At 41.7% G+C, this 23,907-nt stretch overlaps 2 protein-coding genes across 4 annotated transcripts in view; both read right to left on the reverse strand.

Annotated features, from left to right (window-relative positions):
* Positions 1-205: 205 nt before the first annotated feature.
* Positions 206-3,932, reverse strand: cnpy3 (canopy FGF signaling regulator 3). Its single transcript, XM_053859931.1, has 6 exons — positions 3,721-3,932; positions 3,277-3,403; positions 2,918-3,014; positions 2,542-2,664; positions 2,330-2,447; positions 206-1,510 (listed from the first exon to the last, which is right to left on the reverse strand). Exons 1-6 carry the CDS (start codon positions 3,824-3,826, stop codon positions 1,242-1,244), a joined length of 840 nt encoding a protein of 279 aa, XP_053715906.1. The 5' UTR covers positions 3,827-3,932; the 3' UTR covers positions 206-1,241.
* A 4,392-nt stretch (positions 3,933-8,324) lies between these two features.
* trpc5a (transient receptor potential cation channel, subfamily C, member 5a) overlaps positions 8,325-23,907 on the reverse strand; it is a 99,888-nt gene continuing 84,305 nt past the window's right edge. For all 3 annotated transcript variants that reach the window (XM_053859514.1, XM_053859515.1, XM_053859516.1), the window contains 5 exons: positions 21,559-21,754; positions 20,991-21,200; positions 18,136-18,177; positions 16,547-16,636; positions 8,325-13,146 (listed from right to left, as the gene is read on the reverse strand). In XM_053859514.1, the coding sequence (XP_053715489.1) occupies positions 12,136-13,146; positions 16,547-16,636; positions 18,136-18,177; positions 20,991-21,200; positions 21,559-21,754 (1,549 nt within the window). In that variant the 3' untranslated portion in view covers positions 8,325-12,135. The remainder of the gene's footprint in view (positions 13,147-16,546; positions 16,637-18,135; positions 18,178-20,990; positions 21,201-21,558; positions 21,755-23,907) is intronic.

Consider the following 23,907-nt stretch of genomic DNA (forward strand, 5'->3'; position numbering starts at 1 on the left):
CTTTGTACTCAACTAGTGTACGTCATGTGGGCAACATGTCATACAGTACAATAAGTCTAGATAACTGGATGAGGATCATTCTTATCTCAATTTAACAGGAAGCAGCTGAGAATTTGAGAACTTTTTGTGAGAGGCTGCACAACAGCAACCAGTATATGAAACCAATTGTACAACAGACCAACAACTTCAAAACTGAAGAAATATGTGTTCAAAAAAGTTTGTTTTAAACACGTTTATTGAAGCGGCTCTTTCAAATCCTGATTTCAAAAGCAAAACAACACAGAGTTTAAAAACAATTTCTCTAAACACACAGCAACACACACCTTAAATACCAGCAATTAAATCAAAACAAACACAGAAAACAGTAAAAAAAAAAATAGCAAAAGGTGATGGTAGATTTCTTTAAAATCTGTTAGTGAAAAAGGTCCTCCACAGGTTCTGGTTGTGTTAAAAATGACCGCAACAAAGAGATAAAAGTTTCCGAAACCAGAGCTATTATTTTGAAAGTATATCAGAAAGTCTTAAAAAAAAATCATAAAGGGTTTATCATCCCAGAGTCTGAAGTGATGATGAAGGTGAGAACTGCCTTGCAGACATGAGGAAAAGCAGCGTGTTAGAAAGGGTGCAGAATGGCCCAACACTGACGGGACAACAGCTTTGACAATGTCCTGATCCCAGCGAACTGGTCAACAGATTCAACATTGGTACCTGACTCTCACTGTGAAACACTGCAGCAACAGTTACTTTGTTACCAATCCAAGCAACAAAAGTTTGGAAGGCTGGAGATAAAGATTTCAAACAAGCATTGTAGCATTCAGGAGATAAGAAGTGAACACGCACCAAGTGTTGTAGTCAGCCGATGATATCGATTCAGCACAAAATTAAAATATGACGCAAGGACTGGAACACTCTCACCACAGTCCACCAAATTTCTCTGCAGTCATTACTCCTCTATGGTTTTAGGGTCTTCCCAGAAGAGTGACAGCATTTCACAGCATTTCCAAAACAAAGAGTATTAGTTAAAGACTCACTTCATGACGTCATATTTTGCCTCATTCACAATTTTAGGAGCTGAATGTTCCAGATCAATCCATATGTGGTGACATGAGTGCAGCAATGCTGACTCCTCTTTCAACTCAAAATCCAACTGAACTTGCTATTTAAGTACAGGCCAGTGAGGTAAAGGAACAGTAACAGGATCTCAAAATCAGGGAACAACAGTCCGTCCTCAGCTCACAGGATCACAACTCTGTCTTTTTCCCCGGCAGTGATACCTTCGGTTGGATCTCCTCAGCTGCCGACGTCCCTTTTTCCGTCCTTTCCACTGGAGCTTTGCTTTTGTTTTTTACTTTCTTCTCCTTCTTTTTCTTGCTGGTCTTTTCCCCCTCTGAGCTGCCACTGTCTTTTTTGCTCTTACTCTTCTTCCCTCCCTTCTTTTTCTTTTTCTTCTTGTCCTCTGCGATGGAAGCGTTGTCTCCTTTCTTTTTGTTCCATTCTTCACTCAGACACGCTGTGGAAGGGTTCGATGATGGCGAGAGTGGCGGGAGGGTGAAATAGATAAAAATGTCAAGGTTCGAATCAAGGTTTGAATACAAGCTACAGCTCTTCCTAATATTTGTGAAACATAAGTATGGAATGAGGCAACAAGCCAAGGTGCTAACACTAAGAAAGCAAAAGAACCTTGACATGAATCACTTCAACTACAAGACGACATTTCTGTTAGATATTACTCCTAAATCACAACTGATCACGACTATCTGCAACGACAATATTTTAGTGAATAACGTAACAGTGCTGTATGGGAAGGCCATTACATTTTATGATGAAGTTTTAAATAAACATTGTACTACTATTGTTTTTGGAAAATCACTTCTAGCCTGCAATGATCTAAACTTGTGTTCGCAACCATTAGCAGCATGACGAAACTTTATTTTCAAAAGCATGTTTGTGGTTTCAGCAACTTCCCCTGATATCAGTTTCACTTCCATGATAAGTCAAGACATTCATGAAGGCAGGCATCAATGCATGCAGGTGTTTCACACTACGATTCTTCCATTATCATCTCAGAATACTCTCTTAACAGGAACGGGTGAGGTCAGTGACATGAATGGAATTACATGACAATTCGGTGAGAGCCAAGAATTGACCATATGTTTTACGACTACAGGAGTAAACCCATGACCTTCTTGTTTGAGGCAGCAGCAGGAACCACTGCCCACCGTGCTCCCCCAACTCGAAGGATATAATTAATACAACCATGAATTCAAAGAAACATTAGCATTAGAAAGAAGGGTTCCCTAAAATTGAAGCAAACTAGATCTGCCTTTACCTGTGTCTTGTCCCTTGAGCACATGTTTCTCACACAGGTACGTGGTGAGGTCTTCTTCCTGGCTTCCTTTGTACCAGTCTTCAATGACTTCCTCATATTGCTCCACCAACACGTCACACTGTCACATAAAAAATTGAATTATTGACACATGAGGCTTAGATTGAAATCAACACGACACGTGAACTAAATGTTTGATACTCTGATGCTCTCACCCTCTTCTTCAAATCCGCTACTTCAGCTGACGTCTCATTCCACAGCTCATAGGGAATATCCATCACCACATTTACACCTTTGTTTACCAAGCCATGAAGAGTGGAGAAGGTCTCGGACATACCCTGTTGACAGAAGCGACAGGGAATTGTTTTGGTTTAGCTCCATTATTATTGTAAAACTCCAAGGAAGTCAAAACAAATGAAAATATTATTATTAAAAAAGGTTGATCAAAATAGTAACCACACATTAGCATGGCTCTCTTGCATTCAGTGTTTGCTTTCCAGCACATCAGCTAAATAAAACTTCAAATAGAGCTCAAAACAATTGCTCAAAAACACATACTCACAGCATGTTGCAGAACATGGGCAGACTAACCTTGGCAAAGCGATTACTGCCACTTCTCTCCTTGTGTAGATTGTACTCCAGTAACCTCTGGCACACATTCTCCACCACCTCGATGAATCTCAGGTCTCTGTGGACATACCAGAGAGTGCTTCATGTAGGGCCCTGTATCTTCTCAGAATACATGAAATCACATGATCGTGCAGGTTAAGCATGAATCGCCACTCATGCTTTAGTCCAATGAACGTGATGGAATCGTGACAACCTATTATTATGAAGCTAAAGGGAGTGGAGCCATCATGTGGCATTGATGCAAATATATTTCACATTCACCTGGCACAAAAATGACAGACACATTGGAGTTTAAAAAAAAAAAAGACATGTACACTCACGATTTGACATATTTGATTGGCGGCGCTCCCTTGCTATCTATGAAGCGGTAGTTCCGGTCGATGACTTCCTTGGTTTTTCCTGTTTCTTCAAATGCAGACTTCATCTCGATACTGACAAATTTACACACTGCAGAGGGAAATGCATGTAACAAAAATATTATTTGCATCCATGAACCCACCAAGCATAGGCGTGTGCGTGTGTGCGTGCGTGCGTGTGTGCGTGCGTGCAGATATTTAGCATAGGCAACACGGTCCTAAGGAAAATATGTCATATGAATATACTCAAGCAGAATTACACGTCATAGTTGTAACAGAGAACTTACTGCATGCTTGTTCAGCAAGAAATATGGCTAAATAAACAGACGCGATGACTTACACAAATGAGCAGCATGACAGACAAACATGACACCAACACGAGAGGTTTGCTGACATACTGTGTCTTACCTTCACAACTGTCGGGCAGATGGACCCATTCGTCGTCTCCTTCATTCTTAGCAGCAACAGCCGTATAAATGATCAGCAGAAACGACAGAAAGAACACTGACCTCATCCCGCCTAGCTGCTTTTTCTTGGACCGACCTCCGCTTTTTGATATGTGAAGACTGACGAAGCGGTCTAATATCTCACATCCTCCCCCAAGTAACAACAATCGGAAAGTCAATTCCGCTTAAGGAAGAGCGCATGCGTGACTACAACCAATCGGTAAGAGCTAAGTGGCACCGTTTGGACCAATCAGAGAAACGGAACCGAAACGGTTTGCAATGAGGTGTTTCTCTGTACTTAAAAAAAAAAAAAAAGACGTTTGTTCATAGCGGTGATTTAACCTATTTATAATTTAAATAAAATAGTTTACATGTAATTTAAAATTAATTTATATGACGACCGTATTTCACAGCATAACACATTGAAATTCAATGACATTTTCCTCTATGGGGTGTATATTCTATGTTCGGGCTATTTCGTTGAAATTGTTACACTTTTTAAAATAAAGGTTTGCGTCGTATTTTAATGATCGATCATGCGATCTTTCAACAAAACCACTAGAGGGAGTCATACTCAAGTATAAAACAAGCTCCCCAACCCAAACCCGTTGTGCCAGTGGAAGTACTGACGGCGAATTATTATTATTATTGAATATTAATGAGAATAATCATTTTACCGCTGTAATTATTATTATAATTTTTATGAAAAAATGACCTCGCGTGTTTTATCCATTTATTTATCACCAGTTTAAATATTTTGGCACAAGGTACAGTAGCAATAAAATACTAAAGTAAAGAAAAGAAAAAATCATCACCGATTGATGACTAACATAAAAGAGGCTTCTAGTATCTACTGAATGTGATGCTATAATTAAGCCTGTTCACATTGGTCGTGCAACACTCCTTCACCTGGATTCATGGTGCATCACCAGGCTTCAATAAGCATGTTCCACACCAGCGACAATATAGAGTTAATACAATAGTTTTGTTTTCGTTATCTCCCCATGTGTTGCTTGAATAATGTCACACTGTCAGGATGTCAAGAAGGGATTTTCATGTGTTGTTTGTATTTAGTTTAACGTGTATGAACGAGCCCCTCTAGCAGTCTATTCATTCTATCATGGTGTGTTGCTGTAATGTAAGGTATGTTCAAACAATGATTGTCTACAGTACCGTTGCAGCAAGCAACCTTCTCGCCAGCGGCTGATGTCAAGGGAGAGGAAGAAAACACACAGAGCACAGTCAGACAACCACTCACAGGGTTCAGGTGAAGAGTGAGCAGAATTACTAATTCAACATTTTTATTGAAAGAGGGGAGATATTTATTGAAAGAGGGGAGATATCAGGGATTTGTTAGTTACATAGCCAACATTAAAATACGACACTTTTAATGTAGTATACTGTAGCACAGGTCCATGAGATTTTTGAACCGCCGAGTGGTGTCAGGCTCAGTGTTTAGAAACCAATTAATGAATCAATTTTGTAAAGAACAGCTGTGTGTCCTTGTATGTCTATGTGTGTTACTGTCAATCTTATATTACGTTTAGTTTTGTGTTTATGTATGTGTGTGATTTTTTTAATTTATTTTTGTGTGCGGTGTGTCTGTGCGTGTTAGTATTAGGCCTTTTCTGTGGCTAACCTTCAGTTACCTTGTATCTCTGTAGTCTCTTCTCCAGAGTAGTCTAGCAGTTGTTATATATATTTAACACATTGAAGAATATTCAATGGACCATTAAGAAGCAAAAACCTTTGCTTTTCACATAAGATACCTGGGAATCTCTAAATCTAAAATAAATCTAAGCTATGGTCATGTCAAAAGAGAAATTTGAGATGAAAGAGATGAAATTTTAAGAGGTGGGTTTAAATAATACAGAACAATTTTGTTTGATCTCATTCTTGTTCACAGGAGGACAAAAAATTGATGATGTAAAAGTTCGACACCAAGATGATACTAATTTTTTTTTTCCAATGATCATGTTTTTATCTTTTTATTTTTATTCTAATGAACATAACAAAGTGATTTTAATAGTACTTTTTTTTCATATCCGCACCATCACGGCTACATGTCATGAAAAGGTCACTAGTAATAGCTGGCAAATTTCCTTCATTGTGCAGTTCATATTTCATTTTTAATCCTCCTGTAAAAACACTTTTTTTTTTCAAATGATAGGGCTCCTGGAAAATCTTAATTCATTCGAAATTGAAACGTCACTTCTAACTTTTTATTATAATGTCACTTTGTCTTGTTTACTGTGTACTGAACAACTTACTGGTTAAGTGGTTGCTGATATCCTCAGAACCTTCATCCAACTTCATGTGACGCAACAGCAGAGTTTAAAGATGGACCTCGCACAGATGCTGTCTCGACCCAACCAGCCAAAACAGGTGGTGGTTCAGTTCGCAGGAATAAAAGGTGTTGCACAGAGAACAATGGGAAGTATAAATAGAAACTTCCTGCAGTGAGTCAAAAAACTGCTCTGCACTGAAGAGTGATCTCGGTTATATTTTGGAGCTGTGTGCCTTTGTGTTTGACAGCTTCTCCATTAGTGTTTGTGTGTGTGCTGGAAGAGAGAGAGAGAGAGAGAGAGAGTTTCACAGCGAGATGAGAGCGTATCTCAGTACTTCAATAATACACTTTTTTTTCCAAGAGGAGCTTCAAGTGTATTGCCGCCTGCCAAAAGGACAGCCAGCTTCTCACTCCACAGCGCGCGCACACACACATTCTGATCACTGTGTGTCTCATAGCAGAACTTGACACTGAGTTGGTGGAGGGGAGGTTGATGTAGAGAGAGAGGGAGAAATGAAAGCTGGTTTTTATTCAGCAGTGCAGCCCACACAATGGGCAAACGAGGGCTTTGTTAAAAAACTCTTATCTCCCTCGAACGCGCTTCTTTTCAGCTGTTCCTTGAATAAACCAACACTTATACAGCAGTTTGTTTAAAAAAAATGCCCTTGTTCTCCATGTATTGAGCATTAAAAAGTGTTTTGAGCATGTTAATGGTATAAACGGGGCCTGAAAGACTGTGAAATGAGACCTCTGAAAGCATCCACAGGTAAAACCAGGGAGTTGGTTTTAGAGGACGTGAACACGGAGAACATAATGCTGTCATTATCAACTTGCTTTTAGACTCCCCTTCTTTGTTGGAGCCATTTAGCTCCGTTCCAATGCTTTACAGCTCGATTAGTCACCGGCAAAATGCAGTGTTCCTGCAGACAATAAATAAATATTAAATCCCTTTATCAAAAGAAAGCGTGTTATACAACAGATTTAGCGCAAACACTCTCTTATTATTCCATTTGAAATGATGCGGCTTTGACTGCATTTAAAATGGAATCCATTGTGTCCACGTCTGAGTGGCATAATAGAAGAACGCTTGATATATAATGTTGTTTATGCATCATCATAAAATGACCCTTCACAGGGTTGTCAGGCGGTCTTGATTCAGATAAACAGAGCAGAGGAATAATCTATTCACCTGATCCTGAGTCAGTCCATGATCTCTGTCATCTGGCTCCAGTAAAAAGGACAAAGCAGAAGGAGGTGTAGGGAGGAGTACTGCAGCAGCACCTGACCCTCTGATGATGACAGCACATCATATCATGCTGAATGGAAAAACCACCCACCTGCCTATCCACAGTTAACAAGCAGTAGCCAATATTTTGGTGCTCACTCTGCATATGTTCTGCACACACACAGCTCGTTGTTCACCTGAAGTGCTGCGTGGAGTTTGTCTTAAAACAAATTGGGGCAGATGCCGACACACCGCGTATCCTGGGGGTAATTATTAAAAAATCACTTCCTGAGTGCAGAGCGCACATGGACATCCTGCTGGGTACAGAAGGAAAATGAACTCCACGCGGCCGGGGTGATATGGATCAGCTCTATTTTTGGAAAGATTAACATCAGTTTCCGTACGTGGTGAGAATTGTTTGAAGGATTGTTCCAGTTAAAGCATAAGAGCTGCTCCCGCCTCTTGACCAGATGTGTCAAACTGGATTAACTATAACTAACCTCCTGCGGCCCTCTCATGCAAGGGCAATACATGTCACCATCACGATGATCTATAAACCACATTTAGGGACCCCACCTGCTCCATACTGCAGTGATATCAAACAAAGATTTCTGTCATGCTATCCAAATGTAACATGAGGACAACCTGGGAGAAAATTTGGCACGTTTTCCTCGAGTAGTAATAAACTAGTTATAATCATAGAAACAAGATCGATTTCTGCACAAAGAAAGTTGTATCTCTTAGGTCATAAGTATCCAAAATAGCACAGAGAGAGGAAAAAAAACATTAGACAAAGACAAAAAAAAAATAATAAAATAAAAAATAAAAATAAATAAATAAAATATATTTATATATTTATATATTTATTTATATATATATATATATATATATATATATATATATATATATATATATATATATATATATATATATATATATATTACGTTCTCCTCTTTTAATATTGAAGTCACCAGTTCCCACTTTAGCTTATGAATAAGCATATATTTTTTCATTTTCCAACAAATAAACACAGCGACAGACGTCAGGTATTCTAAGGATGCCTTTATTAAAATCTCATCGTGCGCTAGCCGTCCGCTTCTAGAAAAATAACATACATTCATCCTCCTCGTGGAAATCCAAAACAAACAGAGGAATACAAGGACAAGGTTCGTTATTTTTAAAGCTCAAAATCCCCTTGGAGGGTGAGAGGGAGAACCTGAACGATGTTTTGTGTGTGTCGTTGTGCATGTTTGAGGTGTGTGCATGCATGGGTTTGTTTGCACGTTTGTGTGATGAGTCACTCAGAATTGCAGCCCCTTGTTTATAACCAGATATTACCCGCCACTCAACAACACCAACGTTAGCGTGGTGGTGATATTGAGAAGTCTCTGCTCTTTTTTGCGTGTGTAAATTGAAACTTTATGTCGAGCTTGACCTGTATTAACTGAGTGTCTCCAGCCTTGTGTCTGTTGACAAATGGGATCACACCTAAAATATTCCATTCAGTAAGACTCCTCTCCTATATGAACATTTTTGTTGTAAACATGACCCAAAAATATTATTCAGCTGACCAGAGTCAGATTAAATAACTGTGGTGACTGGTTCTGTATTGTAGCCAAGAAATTGCATAGTTGACTCGTGTCTTGGATTCTCTACACAATGTAAATGTGAACTTGGGCAACAAAATAACTGTCGACTTGTCATTGCTAAATGTGACACACAGCAAGAGCAGCATCGCAGGTGATGCTCCTTTTGCTCAGCATAATACATTTGTGAATATAGAGCTAGCATTTCCCGTTGAGTCAGGTTGTGCAAACACCTCTTTGGATGATGAGCTTCAGGGAAATTAATTTTTTTCTGCTCATCTTTCCATGGCTCTCAACATGTCACAGATGTAACTACTGGCCTTTAATCAGTCAACTGACGCACAAAAATCTCTGTAGACACACACACACACACACACACACAGTAGTAGTAGTGTCACACACAGGTCTCAGTCAAGTCAATACGTATCAATCAAGGGCTCAACACAATTTAAGTATGGATTGGTGTGATCAATAAACCTTGGCCGATAAACACTGACCATGGCGAGGGCTAAAAAGACCCCACTGGGGGATTAGACCGACATTACTGTTATTGATCGCTTCAGAGTGATTGAGTGTCAGCCCCATGTGTGTTTTCTCTGACAATTTGTATGAGTATCAATGAAACTCGCCTTTAAAAGATCAATGATCCGTATTGTCTCACACACTTTTGGAAATTAAGCACAGCATACGCACCTGTTCAGACTTGACTTTCGACTGACTATCACCTTGCTACAGCTAAAACTCAGCTACGGACTATGAATGGAATGGTCTCTGGATGCCAAAATGGCAGCTGAGTGAAATAATGAATCATAAATTCACAAACTATGATGACTACTTTGTTCTGTTCTATACATTCCCAGTACATAAACATGCTTCGTGTGAAATTCGCTTGCATCCATCCATCCGTGGGGCTCATATTGAGTGGCCTTTCCAGGTCAAGTGAGATACACAATAACTCTCGTTGAATGTACCTAGATAACTGGAGGCATCCAGGGGGCATCCTGACACCTGCACCACCTCAACACACATGGCACTGAGTGGACGACCAGAGGCTCATCTTGCATGAGCAAGGCCCTAGATGCTCTGTATATGAGTATAGGAGGACCGTGTTGGTGTTACTGGACTATTGGTCCTACTGTATGTGCCCAACCCTGGAGCCGGACCTAGAGTAGGGTCTGTCATCTGAGCTCCCCGACATGAGCCATAACATCAGGGGCAACATTGAAAGTCATATTGTTCCTCCTCCATTTTCCTATAAACACATCAGGTACATTATTGTCTATACCAGTGGGATTAGATACTGTAAGGAACTGCAATTAAAGGAACTACATTTCAATAAAGACAAATCCAGAGTGGTGTATTCCAGTAAATATGTTTGTCCTTTCCATTATTCACCGTGTTCAAACTTGATTTTTTCTTGAAACACCTGCTGAAAACGTTATTTTTGGAGCAAATCCATTGTCGCACCAGTGTTCTAGATTTAATACAATGACAACAGCATGCAGTGGACAGACAGGCTGGAACCCTTCTCCACACTGCAAGATAAACGCCAGGCGTATAATATGGCCAAGTGTTGAGCGCGATGGGGGTGATGTCATCGCGTTGTTGATAGACAAGTCTGATTTCTCTGGAGGGTTGCGGTAAAGGGCAACAGTTTTGGCCAGGAGGTACTCATCACACACATGCTGTTCTGAGTGTGTGTGTGTGTGTGTGTGTGTGTGTGTGTGTGTGTGAGTGTGTGTGAGTGTCTGTGTGCCATGAGATTATAAGATCAAACATGCATAAATTCTCACCTCTATTAACCAGAGTAAAGTTCAACAGCCGTTGCCCATGCCGACCTTGTTTTAATTAGTTGCTTGTCTTAAAAAAAAACAGAAGTTTTTCTAGATAGATCAAAAGGCAAAATCATCTCTCCCATCATCCCACCTGTCCTTCTTTCCGTATGCTCTCCCTCCATTCCACACATCCGTCCGTCCTTCCCACCACAAACACGTTTACTCATGAGGATAAAGTGTACTTATTAAGGAAGAGCTGAACGAGAAGCCGGAATATTAGAGGCAACTCAAACAGAAGCAAAGACAGTCTTAAGAAACCAGAATAGTTATTATTGGTATAAGTCTCTTATTATTATTAGTGATATATTTATTACTAGTATAACTGTTATGAGAAGAAAGTAAAGTTCCTTGGCCCTTGTTGATGCCGCGAGAGAGAGAGAGAGAGAGAGAGAGGGTGCAGAAGTGATCCAGCCAACATTGGCCAGGAAGGTTAATCCACGGTTCCTGTAATCCCACTCCAGAGAGTAAAAGTGTTGTCCATTCATACTTCCGTGGTTGAGTTAAAGTTGGTTAAAGGGAGCGACAGAGGAATTCCAGGACAGCAAAGTCTTCATTGGATCCAAGTTGTGCATTTCCTCATAATCCATTGTTAGGTAGCAAAAGGTCTTTGTTGATATGCCTTGCTAAAGAATGATTATCAAAGTCAAAAATCATCTCGGTGATGATGATGAATTTCGGTGGAGGATCTACAAAAGGACAGGAAACAAATGTTGCCCAGCAGAATCAATGTTCCCTGAGGAAGGAACAGATGCATACATCCGGGTGTGGTTTTGTCCTTTACCAACTAGGGATTAGGAGTTTGGAAAATGGCACAAAGCTGGGTGTCACTTCATTTGTGTACGACAACACTAGTATGAGCAGGAGTGTCAACATTTCCCCATCAACGAAACAATATCCAACAACATGCTGAAAGGTACACATGTCCTCAACTGTCTTCAGTGTTGGATATCTGGACATGAATGCTGCACAGACAGAAGAAATCTTTCTTTGGCTGCTGGGAGGCTCATGAATGGTTCGACTTGTAGGCACTAATATATTTAGAGGATAGGAAAGACAATGACGACTACAAAGGAGTGATCTGCTATAAATATTTGACGGATTTAATGAAATACTGAAACATATTTCATTAAAATTAAGTTAAAGGTGCTTTTTTAATGAGAGGCCAAGTCACATTTCAAAACAAAAATATTATTTTTTATAAAAGAATGACATGGCTTGCTTGCAAATCCAGACAACGTCGATTCTGTATGCATGAACGAGCCGTCCTGCTTCCATCACCATTATTACTCATTATAATCACAGCAGCTGTTGTGAGTTGGAATTCCCTTGATCCTGAAGAACATCTCGCTTGTTTGCGTCCTCCCTCTCTCTCGGTCTCTCTCATCCTAGTTCCAATAGTTCTGAACAGAAACAAACAAACAAAAACAGTCTCTGTTTCCTCCTCCTATAGCTGCGTGGTGACAGAGTCCTCTATGACCTCACAGCTGTCCTCTATGACATCATCACAGGGTCCAACCCAGCCCCCCATCATCATCACCCCTCGCCCCCCTCCTCCATCCTCTCTGTTCTCGCCTGATCTGTCCCCACATCCTCCCTGGAAAACGTCCTCGTTGGAGTCCAGGAGTCGGGAGCTGGACTCGGACATGTTGGAAGCACAGTGCAGTGATTGACAGGGGCAAGGGGGCGGGAGGGGCAGCGTCAGGAGCGAGTCCCGACCGTTCGTTCTCAGAGGAGTGAAGGAGGGGTTATCGACTGATCGGCCGACTTCATTCAGGTGAGTCTCGCTTCTGGTCACGTCACCAAAGTCCGAGTGGCTCCCCAGAGGGAGGAGCAATCCATCAGAGATGGTGTAGGAGGGTGGAGACTGGAGGGGAAGGGGCATTGGGGGAGCTCTGCGTTTGGAGCGGGAGAACAAGTATGACAGTCGCTTGAAAGAGTCCGTTTTCGCTGCCGGAGCTGAGAGCCGTTGCAGCCGACTCCGTGTGCGGGCCAGCGATGAGGACAGCGAAGAGGAGAAGGACGAAGATGGAGAAGCATTGACAGTGTTGGTGGGGGGAGGAATAACAGCAGTCTTCAAACCATTGCTCTTTGGTTTCCCCTCTTCCTCCTCTTCCTCTCCCCAAACAAGGCCCTCATCTATCTCCTCGGTATCAGCCTCCACCTTGTCTCCTTTTTCCGCCTGCTTCATGCCAGAGATGGAACGGACCAAAGCAGAAACTCCAAGGGTTGGTGTTGGACTAGGCTCCTCATCATGAGGTATCATGAAGCTAACGCCCTTTGACCTCTGGCTTGCTACCCCAGTGCCATCACCCGATTCGCTGTCGTCCTCAGAGGCCACGCCCCCATCGTCCCTCTGGGCCTCACTAGAGGAAGAGTAATGTCTTCTTGGCGGTCGTCGGTTTCCGAGGAGGTCCAGAACTTCGTAGCGGAAACTTGAGATGTCTTGCTTCAACTCCTGCAGTAACAAACGATTGGTTAAATGTCTGTGTGTGGGATTTTCTGTCACAAAAATAATGTGTCCTGAAGAATCTGATAACATTTTCTGTGAGAGGACTAAAAAGGCCAACAAGCAAAAAGGTGCTTTTACCAATGATGCTCACAGATCAAATTTACGAGGCCAAATTTGCAGTCATCGCTCTCTAAATGACAGTTCTTTCTTCTGAGTAGCAGAGGAAGATAGGTTTAGGTATCTTCAGCTTTTCCCAAGGGAGGCGAAAACAGAATGGCAATATATCTTGACAATTGGACCGGTAGGAAAAGAGTCAAATTACTCCTTCTTGATAAAACAGCCAATTAATGCAAACCCCCCATTTTCCATTACGGTTTCATGACTGAGACAGAAAGGGCCCATGGCTTGTGCCTGTCTAAGAAAAACAGTCAGCAGATCAGAAACCTGCGGAAGAGCAGGAGCGCTGCAGAAAATTGTTTGGAAGGTGGATCAGAAACTGTCTTTTATTTGTAATAGAAACACAAACCCCTTCAAATGCTAATAAGAAATGGTGGAAAGAACATGACTGGTGTCGTAGTGAATTGAAAAAACTGCAGTTATCGCACATTAACTCAAATGTAATTACTCTTTATACAGTAGGAGACTAAATGAATGGGTGGAAAGGCTTGAAAGGAAAACCATTTGCTGTTCACAAGGGGGAGCAGCTAATGGTGAGGGCAAGATGAAGAGCTGAGAAAGACGGATCAAGAGGAGAGGTGGTGAAACGTTTGTGAAGTCAAGGAGTGCAGAGAGGTGGGTAAGGACGCGGATGCAGGTCAGCTGATAAAAGGGTGAGGAAGACAGGAAACCTATTGAAGATGTGTTTAACGTAGCTGACTTTACTTCAAAGAGAGTCCAGTTTGAAAAGCGCTGTCGGGACCATTGTCAAGGCATGTGTAATTAATTACCCAGAGTGCATGTGCCAAAGAAAAAAAATGTCAAAATGTCAATGACTATTAAGTAGAAGAAAGAAAAAAATAAAGCTTTGCAATGTTTAAATGAAAAGACTCTAAAAAGTCCCTTTAAGGTTCATATAAGGTGGTAAAATGTTCAGAGGTTTTCTTTTGTGCCTGCTTCAGTTCTGTTTTATTTCCTGTTTGTTCTCCCTTTGTTTTGGTAATGACACCCAGCAGGAACCACTCACCGAATCAGTGCACCAGTGAGCCTTCATAAGCTTCCTGCTTCCAGTCTGTGGCATCAGATTGCCCATACATCTATGTTGGTAAACTCCACTTCTGTAGAGCTCTGGAATTCTTTTGTGTTTTTGATGGTGCTTGAGTTTATGAAAGTTTTATTTTATCTTTTTTACTGTGTTTTTGAACCTCTGCATGCCTTTTGTTCACTTTATTCTATGACTCCAGCAGTACGTTTTTTCCTCTTTCTCTATTGTGCGTGAGTTATGACCACAACATTATCCTCCATTTACTTTTCTTGTGTTTTATTCTTTCTGAGGTTTCTCTTGTCCTTTTTGCTGTGTTTGTTTCTTCTGGTTCGTTTGTTTCAGGTCTATCTTCTCAGTTGTTTGTGTTTTCTCTCCCGGTTGACAATCGCCTTTTTCTGTTTTTGTTTTACTGTTTGTATTATTAATAAATATTGAGAATTGTAATATTGCTTGTCCCAGTCAAAATACACACTTGGATCCAGTACTTCCGGGTTCCGTTAAAGTCTTTTTGCATGTGAAGTTGCTAATTAAATTAGACATTCTTTCATGGAATGTTCTTCCATATCAGTCATGTCAACTTTTTGTTTTTGTATACATTTCATCATGGCTCTGTTTTCAATTGACACCCAATATAAAATATTTTTCTAATTTGCTTTTCATCCAACAACAACAAAAAAAGGCTTTGTAGCTCTTTTCCCCATAATTTACTGTAGCATTGGATTCAATCAATCTGTAGAGAACTCAAAAACTCACTGAAACTCTACAAGTTTCAACTCACGCAAGTGGCCAAAATGTCAGACCACTCTAACTGGGGCTCAAACAGGGTGTAGTTTAAACACAAACAGAGTGTTATATCACCCTCCCTTACAACTGTGGCTCACCAGCAACTCTGCTTCATCCCTTTGGATATTCCCTGTTCAATTGTTGACAAATAGCTTTGGAAAACGCCTTGTGCTTGGTGGGTCACACAATATCACCAAACACATTTTGCACTTAAGTTTTGGTTTTAAGGTTTCAACTTGGAGATCACATGAAAGGACTTGGGATGTACTGCAGAAGACGGGTTGGAGCTATGGTCTGGGAGAAACAGAACTAAAACAGGGTGAACATTTGTTGATGGATTGTTTCATCATTGTTTTATTGGCTTAGAAAGTATATCACAGAGGGACCTTGGTTATAGAACTCAGCAGAACACAGAGACTATTTTTCTGTCTAAACTTGGATACCGTGACGACGGGTCGATCCTTTAAAAGCTTTCTTTCTGGCCATGACACGTGACCGGCAAACTCCAGGACGCTATCTTTGACACCAGCTGCTTAAATGAGCAGATGCCATCTACTTCTGAAACAAGATGAAGAAAACGGTCATCTGCTAGCTCAAGCTGTTTTCTCCATCATGAGGAGATATCACCCGGAACTCCACTTTGGAAGGTTTCCAGAAATATCTAGCCATGGGAGGTTGAGAGGGTCGACCCAGGAGATGACACTGTCACAGTGGGAATGCCTCTGGAGCACCCATCCAGCGGGCCAAATGAGCGAGGGGAATGGAGGCGGAAACCCTGCTACCACAACAGATCAGCAGTTGTGATGATATGTTCATTGGAGTCCAAATGTAGCTCTGATGTTGTTGCTGGATCTCCAGTTTATGTATTGTATTTGTACCATGCCATAATTTCATTGGTCATAATTGAGATCCCAGCAAAAAAAAAAACTCATACACTACGACAATTAAAGGTTGTTGTTCAGGCACCTAGGAAGCAAATGCAGAAGGAGAAAACATCCCAATTGTTTACCATCCAAACGACTGAGCAGAAAAAACAGCATTAGCAAAGGATTGTTAACAATCCCTGAGCAATATTGATTACTCCTCTCTCACCAAGCTTTGACTCCATAGGAGCGAGATAATGTGCATTTGGAACCTGGATCCTGGTTTCTCACAACCTGAAATCCCATTTGGCCTGATGCCATTTATTTAATGGAGATTAAAGACACCTCTTGAAGGTGGTTTGGAAGCATTTTCGGAACTCTTTTTACCTTGTTTCTCCTTTTTTTTTCTTCTACTTTTAAAACTTGACCTGGGGACGTTGTCGTGGTATTTATTTAGGGTATTACCTTCCCTGGCCTGTCTTAAATCATATCCAGGAAGAGACCAGTTGCTGCAAGTGATGTACTGTCTTTGTTATGGATGGTGGGGTAACAGACTCACCTTAAAATTCTCCTCTGTCAGTCCCTCGTCTGTCTTAGCGCTGCGTATCATGGCTGCCACATACCTCTTCACCAGGCTCCGGATCACTTCCTGTAGTCATTGAACACAAACAGTTCAGTTGAGTTATGCACATTTTGATGAATTACGTTTCTAAAATAAAATAACTTGTCACAGCAAGTCAGCCTCCTCCACCTGCCAGTCTATCATAAACAGCTCTCGAAGTTTAGACCCTATTTACAGTATTTAGAGTTTCGTTCGCCATGAATTTGATTTCCTTTTCGCTTCCAACAGATATGCAGGAAGTGACTCACTCTGCCAGACAAATGTAAATGTTATAAGTCACTCATCAAGTATCCAGCAAGCGAGTTGGATGACCCACATTGATTTATTGATGACAGACAAATTTCACAAGCATTTGGTGCTCTGTGGGTGTTTTTTTAAAACGCTGACACACACACACACACACACACACACAAACATGCATGCATTAACACGCTGCATCCTCCCACAGTCAACACCTGTGACTGCCAAACAGGACGATCTGCGGTGCTGTCACTCTCCGCCTCTGCCAAGGCGCACACACACACACACACACACACACACACACTCTACGACGGTGATGGACAGATTCTAGCAACAATCCTTCAAAACATGGACAGATATCAAAGCAACTGCCAAATACAAAGTACTGGCGCGGCTGTGTGTACAGTCACTGCCAGTGTCTCAGTTGATTTGCTGTATAAATTACTTCTAAAGCCCCCAAATCTGGACATGAATATATCAATCATGCCAGCCAAATATGACATGTTTCATTTCACTGGTGAAGCACAGTGTTGAGAAGTGACACTCTCGCCAGTAGGAATTAAACTGGGCCACACACTCGACACTCCACTCAAGGGTCAAGTGCCAGGAGGGAGTGCAAACTCCTCCCCAAAAGGAGCGTTGCCTCAAGTTGGATTTGAAATCGGGACCTTGCTTTTGCGAAGCCACCGCTACACAAGCAGAGTATTCCCAAAAGTTTGTCACAATAAAGGTTCAATCAGTAAAACACTGAATAATCTAGTAAGAGCATGACATTTTACATGAATTGAAAGTAAGGCAAGAGTATAACTTGAGTGTGGTTTATGATAATAGAGACGCCGACCATCTCCCAGTGTCATTAAACAGTCTCATTCAGATAATTGAGCCTTTAGCCTCTTTATGAAGTCTGACATTTGTATGAAATCACTGTGACATTTCCGCTAACATCATACCTTACATACCTTCACGCAATTACGATGTAAATTAAAGAAAGAAAGAAGTGTTTTTTCTTTAATACGGCGTGTCGATCAGAATCAGTTGTTAAGTGGAACAATTTGAATGTAGGCAGTGGCTTTGTGACTTCCACTTTCTACGCTTAACTATAATATATGTCTATATCGGGGGGACCTTTGTGTGTTCTATTAATGAAGGCAAAGCTAAAGTTTCAGCAGTACAAAAGCAGAACTGATAAACTCTGTGGTTTGAGAGTCACCAATATTCTGCAGTATCAAATGTAGTGCATCAACAAGAACTCAAACATGCAGAGAGAAGAGTGGCTGCACACAAACCTGGTAATGCTGATTCTGGATCAGACTGTCAGCATGACGCTCCTGTAAAGTAGGGAAAAAAATGGTTAAACTGTACTCTAGTGCGACAATAGTTCGAATAGTAAAAATGAAAAAAGCTCAGAAAAATGAATGGCTTTTGAACTCATTGTGGACTGTAGCATTGTTTTAGATTTTACTTCCTGAACTTAGTCTTCCACTTCATACCACCCACTTCAGTCAGCTCTAAACTCTAAACAGGTTTACATGTAGAGAACCTTGAAAGACCTTTGCACTATGACGCTCTCCTTCTCTGTGTAGGTACTGTGCAGCAAATGTACTCTGATCCAGAGTTTGATAAGAGGACATCTCAACCACCTGCTGACGTGGATGGTTACCATTGCTCAGCTGCTTTCGTGAGTGTCCTCTGTCCAGATCTGAAGCTTCCCAGGTTGACAGCCAATTGAGTTCAGTGGCTGACATTTCAGAAGGATAGGTTTTGGTTATTTACGGCACCACAATCATCTAAGTAACAGATAAGAGCACAAGTGTGAGCAGCTCCTCTCAGCTCGTCCAACAACGGAACCAATTGAATCGAGTGCACTGGGAGCATCCAGATCCTCTCAGCGAGCTGCAGCAGCAAACCTGACCTACATTACCTCGAGTGATGCAGCTGCTGGAAAATGTTTTGCCTGTGTATTTCCATATTCATCACTGGAAAATAAGCGTTAATCTAAACACTTATTAATACCACACAGGGGTTCATTATCATGCGATTGATTTTTTTTCTTCTTCAGGATTTCACTTGCCATTGACTTGCTTCTCTGTGTTGCTGCATTCTCACACACACGCAGACAAACACACACACCTACACACACACACTGCTTGCTCCCTTGATCACATCTCTGCAGCATGGCTCTATGAACCTATGTGGGCTGGTTGGCTTATATAACTCAGCTGACTTCAGCTGAGGTTAACATGCCAGCTGCATCGCATGTGTGTGTGTGAAAAAGCCTCGTCATCCGGCTCACTGCTTCTCTCCAAATTAACAGGGTGTTAAATGTGTTTATGTGTCGATGTTCTGTTCTTATAGAGGCGCAGCTGATGTCCTTGTCGTGTGTTTGCCTATGTGCTCAAGTCACACACAGGAAGTCTGTACCATCTCTCCGACTAAAAGCTCATATCTGTCAATGGAAAACTGAATCTCACTTGAGTTAGCAATATGATACGCACATCTTTGTATAATTGCTGCGTGGACCACCGATCGCAGTAAATGCCTGATCTGAATGAAAATCATTCTTGCAAACATGACTCAATTCAGATCATTCCAAATGAAATTTGGTGCGGCTTGAGTGGGGCGGTTTATGCCATTGATCGGGTCGTCTGGGCTCACTTTTTGTGTATACGTCACGTGACAAGACTAGCAAATAAGTTCTTCAAAGTCGTAGGGCACTGTCTCATAACCACTTGAGGAGTCAGCTGAATCTTAATTGTTAAATAATGTCAATATTTTAAATGGAATAATGTCATATTCTTGGCTCAAATTTGTTGCTAGGTTAGATGGCAGGTAGTTCACAAAAGGATCGAGGAAGTGCGGCGGAGAAGTCACTACTTCTTCGCTACCTGCTAGTTGTGCTCCGTCTTACAATACGCGCACAGTCCGTGGATTGGTTGATGGAAAAAGTTATGCGTGTTCACATGGAGACTCGATGATAGTGGAAATACATCTGCGGTGTGTTAGCAACCGAGACGGAGGCTGTTTAAAACCATCAACACCACGGCATTTCAGCAGCCCTTTACTGCAGAATCATACAGGGTTGCGAAACAGTGATCACAGAAGGTCCAATGAAAACTTTCAGGTGAGCTGGTAGACAGTACCACCACCAGTTAATATAAGTTTCGGGGGGCATCACGCAAAATATTTCAGAAGCACTGCTCTACAGGTAGTTTGGTTTAGGGACGCAGATATGTCAGATTGCGCTATTTTGCATGATGTAATCTGGTAAATTTAACCTTTGATCAGACATAATTCATTGTGGAAATTGTTTAGATGTTGCTACTGTTTTCATATTCTTTCAAATTAATGTTGTCATTGTAAAATAATTATTAGACAAGATTTTCTTCTTTGGTCTGACGCTCACTTTCAACACAAACAAAACAAATATTTTTCCCTGGAAAAGTTGTGCATTATTTCAACAATGCATTCTATATTTTTTGTGTTCATTTGTTTCGATACACCAAAAACAACAGACATTAGTACTGTCATGTAAACGCTGAGAAACTCCCAGGGGCACTGGGGAGGATCAGGGCTCCTGCTGCTGCTCCAAATGGCCATTTGAGGACCATGTGGGCGGAAGAAGACAGAAGAGAATGCTGAGGAGGCAGTTGTTTGGGAAGACTGAAATATTAATGTGGCAGATGCGAGCTTGCATGTAATACTTTTTGACCAGGATTGTGTACTGTAAGGGAATCTGAGTTTAAAGAACAACTAGAGGACTATATAATATTTGCATAGATTTGAAGATCTGAGTGAGCATCTGGAAGATGTGACACATGCCAACTGTTTAAGAGAAGGGATGTTGACGACACTGTAATGTCACCGCTCAGAGGCTGCTCAGAGTCAACAGACGTTAGACTCGATGACATGTTGTCTGCTAAAAACAGACATGAGCATGTAGAGGCAGGAGGCAAAGCTTTATCAGGTTAAAAAGTAACAGAGCATTTAGGAACTATGAAGAAAAGTTTCTGGAAAAACAAAGACCTGGACCTGGATTTCGACATACCCAAGTGCACAATATAGTACAGACAGATGGTAGATACAGGAGATGTACTGTAAATAAGAGGCAAGTCAAAGTGACACATGTGTTGACTTCACTTACCGTGAACTCGCGGAGGTTCTCACATTTGTGCGTGTCCTCCCCAGGTGGCTGCCCTCGCCGACACAGCTTGTTGTGGAGCCACATGAGCAGGTACCAGATGGACTTGGGGCTGGGGACGATGTTGAATGGAGGAGGCAGAGTGCCGCCCTCGTCGAAATAACTCATCCACAGCTTTGTGCGGGCAAACTTCCACTCGATGTCAGCATGGTCCTGGAGGATGCCATGACATAATGCTCAATGACCTAGCAAGTTTGCATCCATCTGTACGTATGTAACAGTTTAGAGAAAGTGAACCTGCTCTGCCACTGTGTAAAGACGGGTCTGTGTAGAGGATTTAACTATTTTATTCTATTTTATTATTTATTTACTTTTTGACTGCACGTTATTCCAAATCACTTTCCTAGTTAGTGGGCTCCCCACTGACCATGTAATAAATTTGATTCTGATTCTGATTCTGATCATATAAATGAGGCGAGGGAAATATAGTAAATGAATGCTTCACATTTTTATTTCACAAATGATGCCATCATTTTAGCAGGCGGTTTATTGAATGTTAGCTCATACTCACTGCTATGAGCTGATAAGAGTTGTTCATCATGGCGATGAGCATGTTCAGCAGAACCACCAGTGAGATGATGTTGTACGTCCCAAACATGGTCGCTCCCACGAACTCGGTGAACTCGTGTCGGGCCTTCACGTTGGTGACGTAGAGGTTCAGCAGACCAAATATGGACCAGAACAGAGACTGGAGTGTCTCAAATAACCTGAGGAGACACAGAGAGAGAGAGAAACAAATCTCAAATCATCATGCTAATATCAGCCTGCATAAAAGTGAGCCTTGAAATATTCTCCCGTCATGATGTTTGAATAAACCATGCGAAGCGCGCAGGCCACTGACGCTTGAGCTGGGGATCTGCAAGTATGAGTCAAATTTTTTCCCAGCGTCTATCTTCATAAATTCTCCTTGACGCGAACAGGAAACACTCAAAGTCAGCGCGTTGCTGAAGTTTAATCAAAAAACAGAAGCGATAAAAAAGCGGTCCATTTACTTTTTCTTTTTATCTCTGTTCTGTGCTGCGTGCGCCTTCAGACTCTGTTTGTGTGACAGTCGCAGTTACAGCGGAGGTTATTGAATTTTTGATGAAGCTACAATTGGCAGCGAGCAACATCACAAGAGAGAGAGAGAGAGAGAGGTTTTTGTCTGCAGGGTGTTTTATTTGTGATGCATAAAATATTCAACATTTACTCTTATTGGGGAGAGTGTGAGTGTGTTGATGGAGTGTATGCCATGTGTGTGACATAAATCACCTTGATGCCGGGTGTCTGAGCGCCGGGTGTGAGTGATGATGGGAGTGTTTTGGACACACTCGTGGGTTTCAAACAAGAGCGAGTGAGTTGGAGAGGGTGCGAGTCCGGGGTGAGTGCAGCTATGACGAGGAGATGAATGAACCAACAGAGCGTGATATTGTGCCGAGACACGAAATAAGAGGGAAGAGGTGAAGGCGGGAGGGGAGGGGAGGGAAGGAGGGAACACAAATGAGCAGCTGAAACAAGGCAAGGGAAATTTGAAGAAGGAAGCAAGATGAAAGGATGAGGTACAACTTCAGCTCAATCCAATTTAACTGCACTTTAATTACCAGCTCCATCATCCTCTCCAGCTATTGTTTCTCTTCATTTGTGAAAAATGTAGCAGCATTGCTCGTACATCAAGTCACTTCATTCGTGTTCTTTTTCCTGTTCCTTCAACGTCAGCCTTCTCTTGCCAAGCTGTTTTTTCCTGAATTCCAGTTTTTCAGTGGTGAATATATTGGTCAATATAAACATAGTTATCACAGTCATATCATGACTGGAGTGTAGAAAGCTGCATCTGTTGGTGGGCCCTGCTTTTATGGCTGAGGTGGCATCACCATGGCAGCAGACAGAAATAAAGTGATCAGTGTGGTTCTGGAGCAAAGAGCGGGAGACGAGGACACTTGCAAACGCTCTTGTCCATGTTCAAGATCTTGTTTCACCCATTCCATTTTGCATCACTGCGCAGTTCCTTCAGTGGACGACTGATACAGTTAAAACAAAGGCCCCTTTTGCACCATTGAGTTTTGCTGTAACCAGTTTCCACCACCTCAACCTCACCTAGCCACCTGCTTTGCTGTCCACAGTCTTCATCTCCAGCTCATCTCCTTGCTTATTTGCTTCCGAAGCCTCCAACCACAACGACTCTCTCACACCCTCCACCTCCATCACCAGAACTGTCACTGCCTCCAGCGCCACTGACCACTGCGTCACCATCACCGCCAGAGTAGAATAGAATGGAATACGTCTTAACTGTCCATTGAGATGCACAGTTGTCAGTTGACAGTTTAAAAAGATACAAGCAACAACATACAACACTGTCTAAACTCTGTAGGCCAAAGTAGAGGGAGAAATAGAAATAGTAGGAATTAAAATCAAGATAAAAGTAACTTTCATCAAAGAACTCTACTAACCTGCAATCTGGGTTGGAGTTCTTCAATATGGTTTTCATTCCTGTACTGTTAAAAAGTTAATGTCGATTGCAAAAAACACATTCATTGTTGTACGTTTTGTTTTGCTGTTCTCCATGTTTGGTGACAATGTAATGTCAAGTATTTTACAATCTCCTCTGTTGACTTAGTAGAAATGGGCTAAGTCTGCCTGGAGGGTAAGATGTAGCATGCGACTGCATGCAACCTCCAGCCGAACTCTGGAAGACAGGCGTGAAGAATGCATCGCCCTCCTCTCATGAGAGATAATGAAATATGGCTTAACTGTCTTAATGACACCAGCAGTGTTTCCTTCATTTCTCCAAGCACATCCAACCTGAAGATTATTACAGGAGAAACCAGCACCCACTGCGCACCTCCCCTGCAGCTCTAGATGACCTCTTGGTCAAATCCTTTCT

Source organism: Synchiropus splendidus, chromosome 3 (genome assembly GCF_027744825.2).
Source record: "Synchiropus splendidus isolate RoL2022-P1 chromosome 3, RoL_Sspl_1.0, whole genome shotgun sequence".
NCBI classification, from domain to species: Eukaryota; Metazoa; Chordata; class Actinopteri; order Syngnathiformes; family Callionymidae; genus Synchiropus; species Synchiropus splendidus.

Bases quoted from the DNA above. Each gene is read 5' to 3' on its own strand.
- cnpy3 (XM_053859931.1), bottom strand. From the start codon at position 3,826: ATGAGGTCAGTGTTCTTTCTGTCGTTTCTGCTGATCATTTATACGGCT. The intron at 3,404-3,720 runs GTAAGACACAGT...TTCCCTCTGCAG, and splicing joins TCTGCCCGACAGTTGTGAAG to TGTGTAAATTTGTCAGTATC. The intron at 2,448-2,541 runs GTGAGAGCATCA...TTTATGTGACAG, and splicing joins TAGCGGATTTGAAGAAGAGG to TGTGACGTGTTGGTGGAGCA.